Genomic DNA, 15,851 nt, shown 5'->3' on the forward strand with positions numbered 1-15,851 from the left:
GGCACAGCGAGCAGGCACAGCGAGCAGTCTGGCTTGCTGCTGCACCTGAAGATCAATCCCACGAAACAAGGATGAAGAATTGAGAGAGAATCTTGAATGTAATGAAGCAATTATTTTTAAAGCAGATAATACAAACAATTGTGTGTCCTTATTTTTAGGTGGGTATGCAATCATGATAACATGTGACCACCATCAATGTGACACTGCGTGGTGAGTGCACTGAATATTACATGACAGCAAAGGCCTTGGGGAGCCTGATAACCAGACTGTCTGCGACTGCCAGTTGGAGCTCTGTCTGACCTCATTGTGCAACGGGACCGGAATAATTGTGTGAAAGATAGCTTGGGGGCAGGTACTGGCTGTCTGTCTGCAGGAGGGTTCAGCAGGATTAGACTGGCATTTGTGATCAGTTACAGGTAAAGCTCATCATTGCTCAATTGGCATCCAGGGACAACGTTAAACAAAGCCCTGCAGCATCTTTCCCAAGCACCGAACATCCCAGATCCCCTCACAGACAGCAGCTTGCGGCTACAGTGTAGCAAGCACAACGGCTGGATGTTGCAAGCAAGGTCACCAACAGCTGGACTTTGCATGACAAGGTCACACAACAGCTGGGTCGTGTGGATGACAAGGAACCAAAACATGTGTCTGAAGAAGAGCCTCGAACTGTAACGTCACCTACCCACTCCTTCCACGGATGAGTTACTCAAGAATGTTGTGTTTTACACGTTTTACTTTGTGTTTACGCTTCTGCAGTTCCCTATGTCTCCAAAGAGCAAAAACTGCTGGATTATGCATGGCAAGATCCCAGGACATCTAGATTCTGTGCAGCAAGTTCCAAAAGGGTAAAGAGTAGACAAGTAAATAGCCTCCTAGTTCTGAACAATAAATGCTCGACCAAGACATCAGATCCACAAGGTTTCTCTTCCTCACAGGCCGCTGCTGGATCTTATATATTTTCCTTTTCCTTCGTTGGCAGTCCCTCAGCATTGGGGACAACTCATTGCCACTTCAGATATGTGGGTCCTGAGATTAATGATGAGGCTGCTGTGGGTGTCACGGACTCTACCAGAGCCGGGTCTAGAGGTGGCTCGGAAGGAAACGGTAGTGGTTTGTGAAGTGATCCATTCCTTCTGCCATCGATGCAAGGCCTTGGTGTGCTTCCAACATGTGATCTTGCGGTTCTTAATACCATCCAGAACACACCTTCACACATACATACATACATACATACATACATACACACAAGGGAGAAGGCAGGTCTTCGGTTTAAATCACAATAGAAAGACAACACCTCCGAGATATGACTCAGAGTGGTACTTCAACCGCCTCCTAACACGTCAAGTGCACTGAATCACAGCCAGTTACTGGCTTGTCAAATGTTTTGTATGAATCTATGATTCAGTAAGAGATGTGCTGCAGTGCTCTGCTTGCATGGAGCTACAACCCAATGAATTTGGTAGGTGCAGTTCATGTTCAATGCTCCCCACAGCATGATATCAACTTTTACCATCGGCCAACACTGCATCTTGAAGCCACCTTCATAATGTCCTCTTGTTTCCCCCATCCCCCATCCCCCCCCATTCCTCAACCGCAGAACTGCTGACTTTAATCTGTATATTGATTGGACTAATCAAACTCACAAGAGAACTGTGGAAGAGCAATCCATTAAGGATTGTTTATAATCTTACAATCTTAGTTTAGAGATACAGCACGGAAACAGGCCCTTTGGCCCACCGAGTCTGCGCTGACCAGCGATCGCCGCAGAGTAACACTATCCTACACACCAGGGACAATTTACAATCTTTACCAAAGCCAATTAACCTGTAGACCTGCGTGCCTTTGGAGTGAGGGAGGAAACCGGAGCACCCGGGGAAAACCCATACAGTCACAGGGAGAACATGCAAACTCTGTACAGTCAGCGCCCATAGTCAGGATTGAACCCGGACCTCTGGCGCTGTAAGAGAGTAACCCTGCGGCTGCGCCATCGTGTTTCTCAGAGCAAAATATTATGAAACCTGCTCAGGAACAGGCTATCTTAGATTTAGTTATACGTAACGAGCAGGGATTAAGAGAAGATCTTATTGTTATGGATCTTCTGGGGAGGAGTGATCAACACGTGGTTAAATTCCACATGGAGTTTAATGGTGGATACTTTGAGTCCAAAACAATGCCCTTAATGTGAATAAGGACGATGAAAAAGGCATGATGGTTGAACTGCCTCAAGTGGAAAAATCGGCTAAAGGAAGCACAAGGAACTACAGATAAGGGAGTCTTGTATAGAATACAAGGTTAGGACTCTTCTTCATACTGGTTGTTCTAGGGGAGAGAATGCTGGAAAAGGTGGGGAGATATGGAGGGGGGGTGGGGGGGCGAGACAAAACCTGGGTGAATAGAAGCGAGGGGAAGGTGGTTCATTGGCAGATGTGTGGCCAAAGGCTAAAAATGTAATGGATGACTAAATGGGAACAAGGTGGAAAAAGGTGTTCGATAAGTAGAGTGAATGAGGAGTGAAATGGAAAAACAACGGGAAAATATAGGTGAAAAAGGAGGGGAGTGGAGGGGGAGTGGGGGATATGGGAGAAATTAGTGTGCACCAAGGTGATGGGGTGATGTTTCAGGCCAAGATAAGGGTCTCGGCCCGAAGTGTCACCCATTCCTTCTCTCCAGAGATGCTGCCTGTCCCGCTGAGATACTCCAGCTTTATGTGTCTATCTAAATTCCTTAGTAGATCTCTGCTGAGGTAGAGATGCTGTAGACTAGAGGGTTGTTCAGGGTGGTTCAAGCACCTGGAGGTTGATGGAAAGAAGCTTCCCAATAGTAGCAGCGAGAAGAGAGCGTGGCCAGGTGATGCAGGTATTTGATGACATTAGCTGCCTTCTTTTAATGCCAAATCTCCTCAGACTTCTGAGGAAGTACAGACATTGTTGAGCTTTAAGACCCCGCACACAAAGGAAGAAAGAAACATGAGTGGCTGTTCAACTCTTTAAGCTAGTTTGGTCCTACAATGACATTACAGATGACTAACATGCTTGTCCTTTTATTTTCCTGGTAAGAACTCACACATCTTGATTTTAATTATTCAGTAAACTGAGAGCCACAACTGTTTGATGGAGACATCAACATTTTCCAACTTTCCTTTTCAGTGCCTCAGTTCCGATCTTGAGGTTTTCTCCTTGTCTTAATAGTCTCCATTTTACATTCCAGTGAATCCAAATCTACTTCATGGAACCTCTCCTCCTAATCCAACTTGGAGCTATGGAAATGCTCTGGCAAATCCACACTTATTCGATCCAAGCCACTACATCCTTCCTGAGGTCATGGCAAACGCTTCCTCCCTCCCTTATTCTGACCCTCCAGATATAGGGGGTGACATTAGTAGTAGGCCCCCCTCGGTCAATGTCAAGCATGTTAGTCATCTGTAATATCATTGATCGACCAAACTAGCTTAAAGAGTTGAACATCCACTCATGTTCCTTTCTTCCTTTGTATGCGGTCTCTAAATGAGCAAATATATTTTTCTAAAGCTCATCAATGTCTGTACTTCCTCAGAAGTCTGAGGAGATTTGGCATTAAAAGAAGGCAGCTAATGTCATCCTTCCTGAGGATGACAATACACTGACTCGAATTATTGCTTGTATCAGGCTATTACCTTTTAATTGTTGACGTGGAGGCCTAAATCTCCTTGAGCTCCACTTGTTTCCAGCTTTCCACCATCTTACTAACACATGACTCTATGCCATGAAATTAGTCTGATTTTGGTACAAAATGGAAAGATTCACACTATCCAAAGTTGTATCCTCATAGTGATTAGTTAATGCCTGGCACATATTCCAGTGGGATGCCACTTGTCATTCTTTCCAACTTGCGTACAAACCCAGATGCCCAATTCTCTGACTTTCACTGCCTAATTAGTCACGGGGAGAACATACAAACTCCATACAGACAGCACCCGTATCGAACCCGGGTCTCCGGCGCTGCATTCGCAGTGAGGCAGCCACCCAAGGGTATGCCAGATGATTGGCTGGCCCATGGGTTTCTTGTATGAAACCCTATCACACAAGGAAAGTATAGAAGTCCAAACCCATGACTACTACTCGCTAAAAGGACAAAGGCAGCATTATTATGGACGCACCACCACCTGGAAATTGCCCTCCAAGCCACACACCCCCGAGTGGAAATATATTCCTTCACAGTCGCTGGGTCAAAATCTTGGAATTCTCTCCTTAAAAGTGTTATAGATGTATGCACGAGGATGGCTGCAGTTGAAGAAGTCGATCATCAGCACCTTCTCAAGGGTAACAAGGATGAGCAATTCAATATTGGTTCAGCCTGTGGAACCCACATTGTTCAATGAATATAGAAACATTATAAACTGCATTCTTTTACATTCCACCATCTGCTACTTTAATTACAATCACCCCCAAAAATCTGACTTGTTAAATGTGACTTAACCATTAAAGTGCAAAGACGCTAAGGCGCATATTATCACTGGACTAAGAATCCAGAGAAGATACATTTCCACCAGCGACCAGATTATTACAAAATATAACTATTAATTATAACAAAATATAACTATTAATTGTAAAAGATGCTGAACCTCATTTATTTGGAACAAGTCCCCATTCATTCAGATTTGTCTACTCCTATCCCAGTCTTTCTGTTCATTACACTGGACATGGACTCTGAACTCTGAACTGAACCCATTGACCATTGATCTATACTTGATGTAGTACTTGGACAGACTCTAACATATTGAGCTGTGCTGGAACGTCCCTGCCACTCTTATCATGTGCACTGGCTAGCTTGGATTCCAATGCAATGCAAGGACTCGCGTTGCTCCCACAGGTCAGAGTCATTATGGCCAGCAACTATTTTCCAAGTGTAAACATGGCCTTTATACACTAGCTGTAAAAAATGTTTATTCAGGTGGATCTACGACCCTAGGTTCATGCACTACACTACACTATTCAATTATCCTTCCTTCCTTATGTGCAGACTGACAAATCAAATATGTTAAATACCACACACCTTTGGATAGGAGTCACACCCAGAACAACAATATACCCAAATCCTTTGAGTCTTTCACATTATCTATTAAAACCTCTGAGAGCCCAAGAAACATGGCCTCAACCCCCACCTCCCCATCATCACTCTCAAAGGCATGTATTTTCCACAGGCATTTAAACAATGTGGCAACTGCAATGGATCCCTTGTCCTCAACACTAGATCCTCAAATCTTAATGATATAAAAGCAGTCTTTTTTGGTTTAAATTTGGCATTTTTGAGTGTTTTCTTTCTCTTGACAGAGATCAGCTGAGTTTGGTCTCTTTTGATGAGTGGACAATGTAGATGTCAATTGAGAACCTTTTCCCAAAAGCCTCGTGTGCAGCAACTATCACAGAGTGATACATCACGGAAGCAGGCGCTGTTGTCGACAAGGATGCCCATTGAAGCAAGTCACATTTTCTCACATTTGACCCATATCCCTCTAGACCTGTCCTATTCATGTACTTGTCCAAATGTATTTTAAATAAAGAATCTGCCTCAACCACTTCCTTGTTCCATATGTTCTACACTATGTGTGAAAAGGTTTCCTCTTAATTTCCTATTAAGTAATTGGCCTCTCACATTAAACCTATGCCCTCTTGCTCTTAATTCCTCAACCCTGGGAAAAAGACTGTGTCTATTCACGCTATCTATTCCCCTCATGATTTTATACAGTTCTATAAGATCACCCTTCAGTCTCTTATGTTCAAAGGAATAAAGTCCTAACTTGCCCAAGCTCTTCCTATTACTGAGTCCCTCGAGTTCTAGCAACATCTTTGTAAGCCTTTCTCGCAATCTTTCTAGATTAATGGCATCTTTCCTACAGCTGGCTGGTGGTAGAAAGACATATGGACAAATACAGGGACAGGAAGGCTTTAGAGGGCTATGGGGCAAATGGGATCAGCCGAAAGTACCAACATCATGGGCAAAGGGCCTGTTTTTGTACAGTATAGATCCTTGGGTTTATGGTGATTTTTTGTTGTTTCCCCAAAAAATAATCTGCAGCCAAATAAGACCATAAGATAAAGGGGCAGAATTAGACCATTCGGCCTATCGAGTCTGCTCATGGCTGATCTATTTTTCCCTCAACAACATTCACCCCGTAACCTTTGACGCTTCAGCCCCAGAACATCTCCTTACAAGTGTGACCTCGATCACAAGTTTCACAATGATGCTTTCCGCATTCATTTCAGATTGTGATGAGGGCTTTGTGAATATTCCTCCACCCTGGTTAAAACGTGGAGTTTCATGCAACAGAAAACCTGAGAGCATCAAACTACAAAGGACGCTGGGCCACTGGATCTTCAAGTGGACCCGTCACTGAAGGACTCCGCCTGAGTACAAAATACCATGTTGATGGGTATTTGTCAACTTGCTCCAGAAATGTTCCAAGCAAACAGGTAATGGAGAGTGCATGGTTCCCACTCTGCTTGTGAAAACTTCCAATACATTCCTGCTCTACAATAGTAAACCATACTTTTAAAAGATTTAGCTGGCTGAGAATTACATATTTGCCCCTGTCCCACTTTTGAAACCTGAACGGAAACCTCTGGTGACTTTGCCACGACCCAAGGTTTCCATGAGGTCGCCGGAGGTTTTGGTCACTCTCCTTAATGGTCGAAAGTGGTTTCCGTGTGGTTGAGGCTTCTTCTAGCTTGCTTCGATTATTTCAACATAATCAAAACCGGCCTTGACTAAAAATAAGTTGTCGTTTGGTCGAAGCCAGTGGAGTGGGGTCGCTATTTACTTACAGGCAGTCGAAGGCCATCTCCTTCACTGACCGGCCATTTTGATTAACTCCTTGGAGTTTCACGACCTAGAAGACCCACCGGAAGGTAAAATGTCTGCTAAACTTCTTAAAACTGTCTCCACTTTGTCTCCCTCCTCCTCCTCGCCCCTTCTCCCCACTTCTCTCCCCTTCTCCCTTCTCTCTCCCATTCTCTCCCCTTCTCCCCCTTTCTCTCCCCCCCCTCCCCTGTACTCTCTAAAGGACTTACCGTGCTCCGTGGCAGCCCTTTACCTTCCTCTTCATCGCGCAGACAGCACTCCTCCGCTCTCCATGGCCCCCACCTTCGTGATGTGTGTGTGTGTGTGTGTGTGTGTGTGTAGGTGTGTGTGTGTGTGTGTGTGTGTGTGTGTGTGTGTGTGTGTGTGTGTGTGTGTGTGTGTGTGTGTGTGTGTGTGTGTGTGTGTGTGTGTGTGTGTGTGTGTGTGTGTAGGTGTATGTGTGTGTGTGTATGTGTGTGTGTGTGCGTATGTGTGTGTGTGTGTGTGTGTGTGTGTGTGTGTGTGTGTGTGTGTGTGTGTGTGTGTGTGTGTGTGTGTGTGTGTGTGTGTGCATGTGTGTGTGTGTGTGTGTGTCTGTTTGTGTGTGTATGTGTGTGTTTGTGTGTGTGTGTGTGTGTGTGTATGTGTGTGTGTGTGTGTGCAGTCGGTAGCAAAGATCCTATAGGACCTTTGGTCGGTAGATGCAGCTCACACTTCGGTCGATCCAGCTCGAGGCTTTCCACGCGAGTGACCAAAACCTCCGGCAACCTCATGGAAACCTTGGGTCGCGGGCAAGGTCACCAGAGGTTTCCGTTCAGGTTTCCTAAGTGGGACAGGGGCATTAGGATATCCTAACAGTGTGAATTTGTGACATGCAAGTTCTTTCTTTCTTTCAACATTTTGATTGCATTTTGAATGCAACATTGCCAGAAAGATGATTGGAAATTCTTCACACACTCCAAAACCAGGAAGTCCCCTGTGGTTTAGCAGTGAGCATCTAAATTACGAGCTTAAAGCTGGAGCCTGATGGGGAGGCAGATTTTTGCTATGATCTAACGGTGAATTTTGAAAAAATACTGCCGAGTTAGTCCATTAATCCCCGTCTGCCAGCCAAACTATCAGCAGGAATAAAACATACGGCCATAAATCACGGTGAAATCCAGCCAACGGCTAATGACATTGCATCTCTTCATGCCACAGCTTTGTGTTGCTTGGTCTCTCCAGGTCTCTCTCGTTCCACCTGGTGTGCCAGGCCATATAGTGCGCTGTGCTGTGATGCCCAGCAACTTCTGCTGAGACCATCTGCTGGAACATCAGGGGCACATGAGCTACAGGGAAGTGAACAACCCTCTTACTCAACTGCACCTTAGAACCAATCTATCCTACTGTGTTGCTGGAGGTCTGTATGTGATTGTCCAGTGGAGTTCCCTGTGTATGTGCCCCAGTGGTGCTCGATGTGTATTTTTCCCAGTGTATATTTGTCTTGTGCTGGTCTGTGTGTGTGCATGTCCCAGTGTAGTGTATTTGCTGCCATGCTGCCAATGGTAGAGCAAGATGGCACAGCCCATCCCTTATATTTATTGTTTATGTTACATTCATCTGTAAAATGCACCACAGCTACTTCCAAAGTCACTTCAAAGTGTCTGAGGAAGTCACAACTTTTAACAGCAAAAAAATAGAGGGCAGCAACCATCATCTGCAACATCCCCATGAGATGTGTCACTAGTCCCTCATTGTCACTGAATGTCGCTCCTCCGTACCAGCCTTGTTGCAGCATCTTCACCAGAAGAACTGTAGCAGCACAAGATGGTGAGTCGTAACCATCTTAGTTTTAGTTTAGTTTAGAAATAGAGCATGGAAACAGACCCTAAGGGCCACCGGGTCCATCCTGACCATCGATCACCTGTTCACACTGGTTTTATGTTATCCCACAATTGCATCCACTCCCTACACACCAGGGTGAATTTACAGAGTTCAATTAACGTACAATCCCGTACATCTACGGGATGTAGGAGGAAACCAGAGCACCCAAAGGAAACCCACCTGGGCACATAGAGAATGTACAAACTCTTCACAGACAGCGCCCGAGGTCAGGATTGAACCCGAGTCTCTGACACTGTGAAGCTGTAGCTCCGCTAGCTGCGCCACTGTGCTGCTTTTCAAGGAAGGTTCCATTTGGACAATAAAAGCTAGTTCTGCTGGCAATGCCAACATCCAGTAAATACATGACAAAAAATGTACCCCATTTACCTTCTTAAGAAGGGTCCCGACCCAAAACATCACCCATCCTTTTTCTCCAGAGATGCTTCCTGACCCGCTGAGTTACTCCAACGCTTTGTGTCTACCTTCTGTCCTTCAGGGATCGCTGGACATGTTCTCCAAAACCTTTGGCGATTACAGTGTTCACTTTGCTACAATCAAGCATGTTTGATGGACCTATATAAACTCATCATTGGGCTAATCCCCGGATGGAGGTGAGCCCTCTATTTATCACAGGAGGAGGTCCTGATCTTTCGCTCATGTAACCCAGCCCCACAATGTACATGCATCAGACATGCACAAACCAAAGTATGCATATACCATTAGTCATGCATCATATGCACAGAGGACAGCAACTGAGTTGACCATGCTCATGGCCATCACACAGAGCATTCCAGCAATGTGTTAGATAAAACTACACAATATGTAGAACATAAAACCATTGGACTGCTCAATGGAATTTCTAGGCCCATGCCCTTTTCAGAGTCAGATCCTCTTCATCATTGCACTTGGAATCACAAGGGCTTCCTGTCATCACTCGATGGTGAGTTTCAGTAGAAAACCACAGCTGGTTCACATCTGCTAATACAGGGTTGCAGCTTATTCTAGCCAGAAGTACAAGTTCTTCATGTACAGCAGGCGCAGAATGCAGGTGGCACTGATGAGGGTGATGAGGGTGGTGATGGCGTGCCAATCATGTGGTTGCATTACCCAGGTTAGTGTTGGGCTTCTGATGGGTAGTTAAGGGTGAACTTTTCCAGGCAACATAGAGCATGCCAATGTACCTTGTAGATGGTTGACAGACCTTATGCAGCCAGGAGGCGAGTCACTCCCCTCAAGGTTACCGGCCTCTGATTTGCATTGGAATGAACTGCAGATGCTGGTTTACATTGAAGATAGGCACAAAATGCTGGAGTAACTCAGCAGTCAGGCAGCATCTCTGGAGAAAGGAAGAGTCCGAAGAAGGGTTCCGTACGTCATGTTTCTTTTCACCGGAGATGCTGCCTGACTCGCTGAGTTACTCCAGCACTTTGTGCCTATCTTCGGCTTGTACTCGCTAGAATTTAGAAGATTGAGGGGGGATCTTATAGAAACCTACAAAATTCTTAAGGGGTTGGACAGGCTAGATGCAGGAAGATTGTTCCCGATGTTGGGGAAGTCCAGAAGAAGGGGTTACAGTTTAAGGATAAAGGGGAAATCTTTTAGGACTGAGATGAGAAAAACATTTTTTACACAGAGAGTGGTGAATCTCTGGAATTCTCTGCCACAGAATGTAGTTAAGGCCAGTTCATTGGCTATACTTAAGAGGGAGTTAGATGTGGCCCTTGTGGCTAAGGGGATCAGGGGGTATGGAGAGAAAGCAGGTACAGGATACTGAGTTGGATGATTAGCCATGATCATATTGAATGGCGGTGCAGGCTCGAAGGGCCGAATGACATACTCCTGCACCTATTTTCTATGTTTCTATGTCTCTATGTTTCAGCCTCTGATATGCGTTTGTCGCCACTGGATTTATATGGCTGTTCTGAATTTCTGTTTAATGGTGTCTCCCAGACTGTTGATGGTGGGAATCTCAGCATTGGTAAAGACATTGAGTGTCAAGGAGAGGCAGTAAGACACTCTCTTTTTAAGGATGCTTTTCAACCCGCAGTTTTCTAGTTTGAACATTATTTACCACTTTTCAACCCATGTCTGAATGTTATCCTGCTGTAGGAAAAATTGTGAATGTAACTGGACCGTGGCAATTTTTGTGAATTGTTAATGGTTTACCATATGATTGAGAACAAGTGACTGGATGGATGGGCCAAAGCTCCTGCAATGATGTTCTGGGGCTGGGATGATTGATCCCCAACAACAACAACAACCTTCTTCCTTTGTGTGAGCTCTGACCCAAGCCACTGGGTGATTTTCTGGTTGATTCCCATGGGTCAGTTTTACCAGGGTGCCTCGATGTCACACTTGGTCAAAGGCTGTGAAGGGCAGTCATTCCCACCTCACCTTTACAATTTAACTCTTTGACCTACATTTGGACCACGGACCACACCGAGTCCATTCTTATACATTGGTGAGACCAAGTGCAGACTGGGCGACCATTTTTGCTGAACACCTACGCTCAGTCCACATTGGCCTACGCAATCTCCTGGTTGCCCAATACTTTAACTTCCCTCCCCACTCCCACACTGACCTTCCTGTCCTGGGCCTCCTCCACTGTCACAGTAATGCCCCTGTCCCACTTAGGAAAACCTGAACGGAAACCTTTGGAGACTTTGCGCCCCACCCAAGGTTTCTGTGCGGTTCCCGGAGGTTCCCAGAGGTTTTTGTCAGTCTCCCTACCTGCTTCCACTACCTGCAACCTCCGGCAACCACCTGCAAACTCCGGGAACCGCATGGAAACCTTGGATGGGGCGCAAATTCTCCAGAGGTTTCCGTTCACGTTTCCTAAGTGGGACAGGGGCATAAGGCTACAGCACATCATATTTCGCTTGGGCAGCTTACAACCCAGTGGTATGAATATTGATTTCTCTAATTTCAAATAAACCTTGCATTCCCTCTTTCTCTGTCCCTCTCGCACCCTAGCCATTCACTGTTCATATCCCTTCATCATCACCTCCTCCACAGCCAACAATGAACTGTTGTGGGCTCCATGGCCATCAGTGTGGGCTCTGATTTGTTCTGTTCTTTTTCATACTTCTAGTGTCCCACTCCCCTGACCCTCAGTCTGAAGAAGGGTCTCGACCCAAATCGTCATCTATTCCTATTCTCCAGAGATGCTCCAGAGTTACTCCAGCATTTTGTGTCAACTTTCAGTGTAACCAGGCTCTGCATTTCCTTCCTACATTTTAGTGTTCCCCAGGAACCCTGCCCAAGTGTTCTTTGGCACCTCACCCAATCTTGTCCTCAGTTTACTGATCAACGTCCTGGCACTGATCTCCTCTCCACGTTTCCCAGTCGTTCACTCACTGCCCACCCAGACTCCTATTCACCTTAATCTTCTCACCAGTCCATTCTGACCTCCCCACCCCAATCCTCCCACTTTATCCTTCATTACAAACCTCCCCAGCCCCCTTGATCTTCGGTATATAAGTTTGATGCACTCATACTCCACCCATGTTTCATTCTCTGTTGATCACTCCCACTCCCACTCTTCCCCCATCCCACCGCAACCTGCCCGCCTACACCTCCCCCACAACCCCCATTGTCCACTGTGGTGTGACACCATGGAGGAACAGTCTTTGTGCACAACTGTATTTTGGATGTGGTGTGCAGCAGAATTTTGCACATGCATGTCCCTACTCCAAATGGCTCGCAACAAAACAAGATTCCAGTGCATGCCGCGGGCACATCTGAACACCACAACTCCAATGCATGCTGCAGACACAGCTGACAACCATGCCTCCAATGAGCTCTGCAGCCCCCTCTGTGTAATGATACTCCAAGGCATGCTGTGGGGATACCTTTACAACAAATCTCCAATTCATATTGTAGGCATGCCTGTGCAACACAACTTCAACGCATGAACATGTGTCAGCTCTAACATCATTAACCACCGTACATTGCCAATGGCACTGCTTCAATACTCTCAGAAATGATTGTCTGTAGTAAACACTCTGAACATATCCTGCCTGGTGGCAGTAATTCACCTGTATAAGCAGATGCCCATCATTGATGCGCTAAGCTGTTACTGAACACACTGAGTTAGCACAATTTCCCATTCAGTGCATGGAATTGCAATAGAGCTGGGAGTTAGTTCAGGCACAATACCTGGCCTTGGGATCTGTGAGTAACTAAGAGGAACATGGAAAAGTAGAGCAAAGGAATAGGCCCTTCGGCCCACATTGTCTGTGCTAAACATTAAGCCAAATTAAATTAATCTCTTCCACCTGCACATGATCCAAGTCCCTCCATTCACCACATGGCCTTCTGCATATCGAAAAGCCTTTTAAATACCACTATTGTATCTGTTTCCACCACCATCCCTGGCAGCACATTCCAGGTATGCAGCACTCTCTTACAAAAAAACTTGCCCTTTAAAGCGCATTTCCTTTTAAATGTTCCCCACTAATTTTAAGATGCCCCCCTTGACGTTTCCACCGTGGGAAAAGGGTCTGATTATTTTGATTTCAAAAAAATTGGCCAAAGTTGACCTTGCATGTTTGCATATGTCGATGCATATACATGTGTGTGTGTGCCTACATGTAAACATTTGCTCATAGATGTACATGTATGAGTTTTCATGTGTACTGTAACTTGGGTGCACATATACGTTTATTTGTTAATGTTTGTGCACCTGTGCATGAGGTAACATGTATGTTATGTTCATATGTTAGAGTGTATTTGCGTGCATGTGGATGTACACATGCAGGTGTACATCATCTGTATGTATTTTATGACTATACATATAAGCTGGGAGCATGAATTGGTGAGGCTCCTACAGTTGCTTGAACACCAAGGAAAGCGCAGTGCAGCACAGGACGGCACAGTGGCACAGCTGGTAGAGCTGCTGTCTCACAGTGCCAGAGACCAAGGTTCGATCCTGATCTCAGGTTCTGTCTGTGTGGAGTTTCCAAGTTCTCCCTGTGACCTCGTGGGTTTCCACTGAGTTCTCCGGTTTCCTCCCACATCCCAAAGACATGTGGGCTTGTAGGTTAATTAGCCTCTGTAAATTACGCCTTGTGTGTAGGAAGTGTTGGGTAAGGTGGGATACCACAGAACTGGTGTGAATGGCTGATCAATTAGACACAGCAGGCCAGGCAGCATCTCTGGAGAAAGAGGATGGGTGACGTTTCAGGCTGGGACCCTTCTTCACAACTGGCATGGGTTCCAGCTATGCCTGCCTTTTTGAGAAAAAAAAACAAATCAAAAGTGTAGCCATGGCCTTTTTGAAAATAAAATGGTTCTGATCAATGATCAGCGTGGAATTGGTGGGTCGAAGGGCCAGCTTCCATGCTGTATCGTTCAATCAATTAATTAACGCCTAAAGAATGGTTCACGCATTGGGGGCAGTGGTTGGCACAGCCAAGGCAGGTTGGGGCCAATGTAGCGCGTTGTCCAAGCCCCAGACTGCACACAGGTTACCCGCGGCCCTTCAGCTGACGGGTAGCTAGTAAATAACTGGCACCCTCACCCGGTTGACAGGCTGGTGTTCTGGGTGCTGAAGTCAAATGAAGCACCTCTCCTCCCCTCCCTTCACCGCCCACCCTACCCACACAGCTGCAGGGGAGGGGGGTTGCATTTCCCAAACCCGCCTAGTACAACATTTCTCAAAATGCCAAGCTGTTATTCAAACTGCTCACAACATTGAAATTCAGGCCATGGAGACAACAAAATCATTCCGCCCGAAAGCGTTAAACTATCTCAGGTGCCACGCTGAAATAAATCGTCCAATAAACGGTTAATTTGTATCCTGGGTACACCCAAGAAATAGGTAGAGAGGAATGAAGCCGCTAACTTTCTGTTAGGAGGGAGCATCGGCTTACAACTGGACGGGCGGAGACAATGGATCACGCCGTTACATTCCTTCTTCCATAAAATAATGAATCTTCACTTGTACAGCCCCGATATTGACTGGAAATAAGCATCCACTGTAAGCTGCGAGGAGATCCTCGGTGATGCAGCCATATTGGGATTCAGTGGGAAGCTGCCCTCAAATCCCAGCCATTTCAGTACTGTATTTGAAATCAAAATACAATCCAACCCAGCACGCTGCAACAAAGAATAGGTGTGACCACAATGCAATCGCAGCTGAATGCAATGCACTGAATCTCCCAGCCTTACAGCACCAGTGTGTACACCGTTCCCACAGACAGCAGTCTAATGATATATCCACTCCCACCCACACCGGACGCTAGGATCAATAGCCTATTCCATAGGATCAGTTTAAAACCACTTACTCCATTGCCAGTGCCATTCACTCTGCGCTGCTGATGCTGACGGAGGGGAGTCTCTCTGTGATCCTGGTTGGGAGGAGGTGCAGTCGGGTCTGTGTGCACAGTCGGAGGGTGTTTGTTTCACTCAGAGAGCCCCCCCTGCTTTGACAGGCTGATATCAGCGAACAGCTTCACATCTCAGTGGCTGTGTCCTGTGTTTGTTCAGCTCCAAGCCCCCGTTTACAGCAGTGTCACTGTGCCCCTACTGGAGACTGGCCGCATTACCCCCAGCACGCTGCTCGCCTCGCCGAGAGCTGCCTGGAGGTGATAGTCCATGCAATTACATTAATAAAAGATGACTGGAATCACACGGGGGACAGGCACCATTCAAAACAAAACACGGAGGCACTGACGTTGGGTTTGGCTGAACTTGCCTCACAGCACCAGAGACCTGGGTTTGATCCTGATCTCTGGTGCCGCCTGTGTGGAGTTTGCCCGTCCTTCAGATTCAGATTCAGATTCAATTTTAATTGAGTTTGCAGAGACAACAAAATGCATTTAGACAACGAAATCCTGACTGTGACCGCGTGGGTTTCCCTCGGGTGCTCCGGTTTACTCCCACATCCCAAAGACGTGCGATGTGGATTGTAGGTTAATTGGCCTTGGTAAATAACAGTAATAGTGTGTAGGGAGTGGATGAGAAAATGGGATAACATAGACTAGTTTGAACGGGTCAGCATGGACCCGGTGGGCCGAAGGGCCTGTTTCCATGCTGCATCTTTCAATCAATGAAAAAGCATAGAATTAACAGTTATGAGTGGTATTTGCAGACTCTGGGTGTGGCTGTGATGCTTGATGGTGAGAAACTGTTATTGAACTTGGAGGTAATGGATCTGAAGCACCTGGAAA

At 46.1% G+C, this 15,851-nt stretch overlaps 1 protein-coding gene across 1 annotated transcript in view; it reads right to left on the reverse strand.

Moving 5' to 3' along the window:
- The window catches only part of palm1a (paralemmin 1a), a 133,837-nt gene extending 118,661 nt beyond the window's left edge, over window positions 1-15,176 (reverse strand). Inside the window, exon 1 of the mRNA XM_055658752.1 lies at window positions 14,967-15,176. Coding sequence (XP_055514727.1) covers window positions 14,967-14,983 — 17 coding nt within the window. The 5' untranslated portion in view covers window positions 14,984-15,176. The remainder of the gene's footprint in view (window positions 1-14,966) is intronic.
- Window positions 15,177-15,851: the final 675 nt, after the last annotated feature.

Source organism: Leucoraja erinacea, chromosome 29 (genome assembly GCF_028641065.1).
Source record: "Leucoraja erinacea ecotype New England chromosome 29, Leri_hhj_1, whole genome shotgun sequence".
Lineage (NCBI taxonomy): Eukaryota > Metazoa > Chordata > Chondrichthyes > Rajiformes > Rajidae > Leucoraja > Leucoraja erinaceus.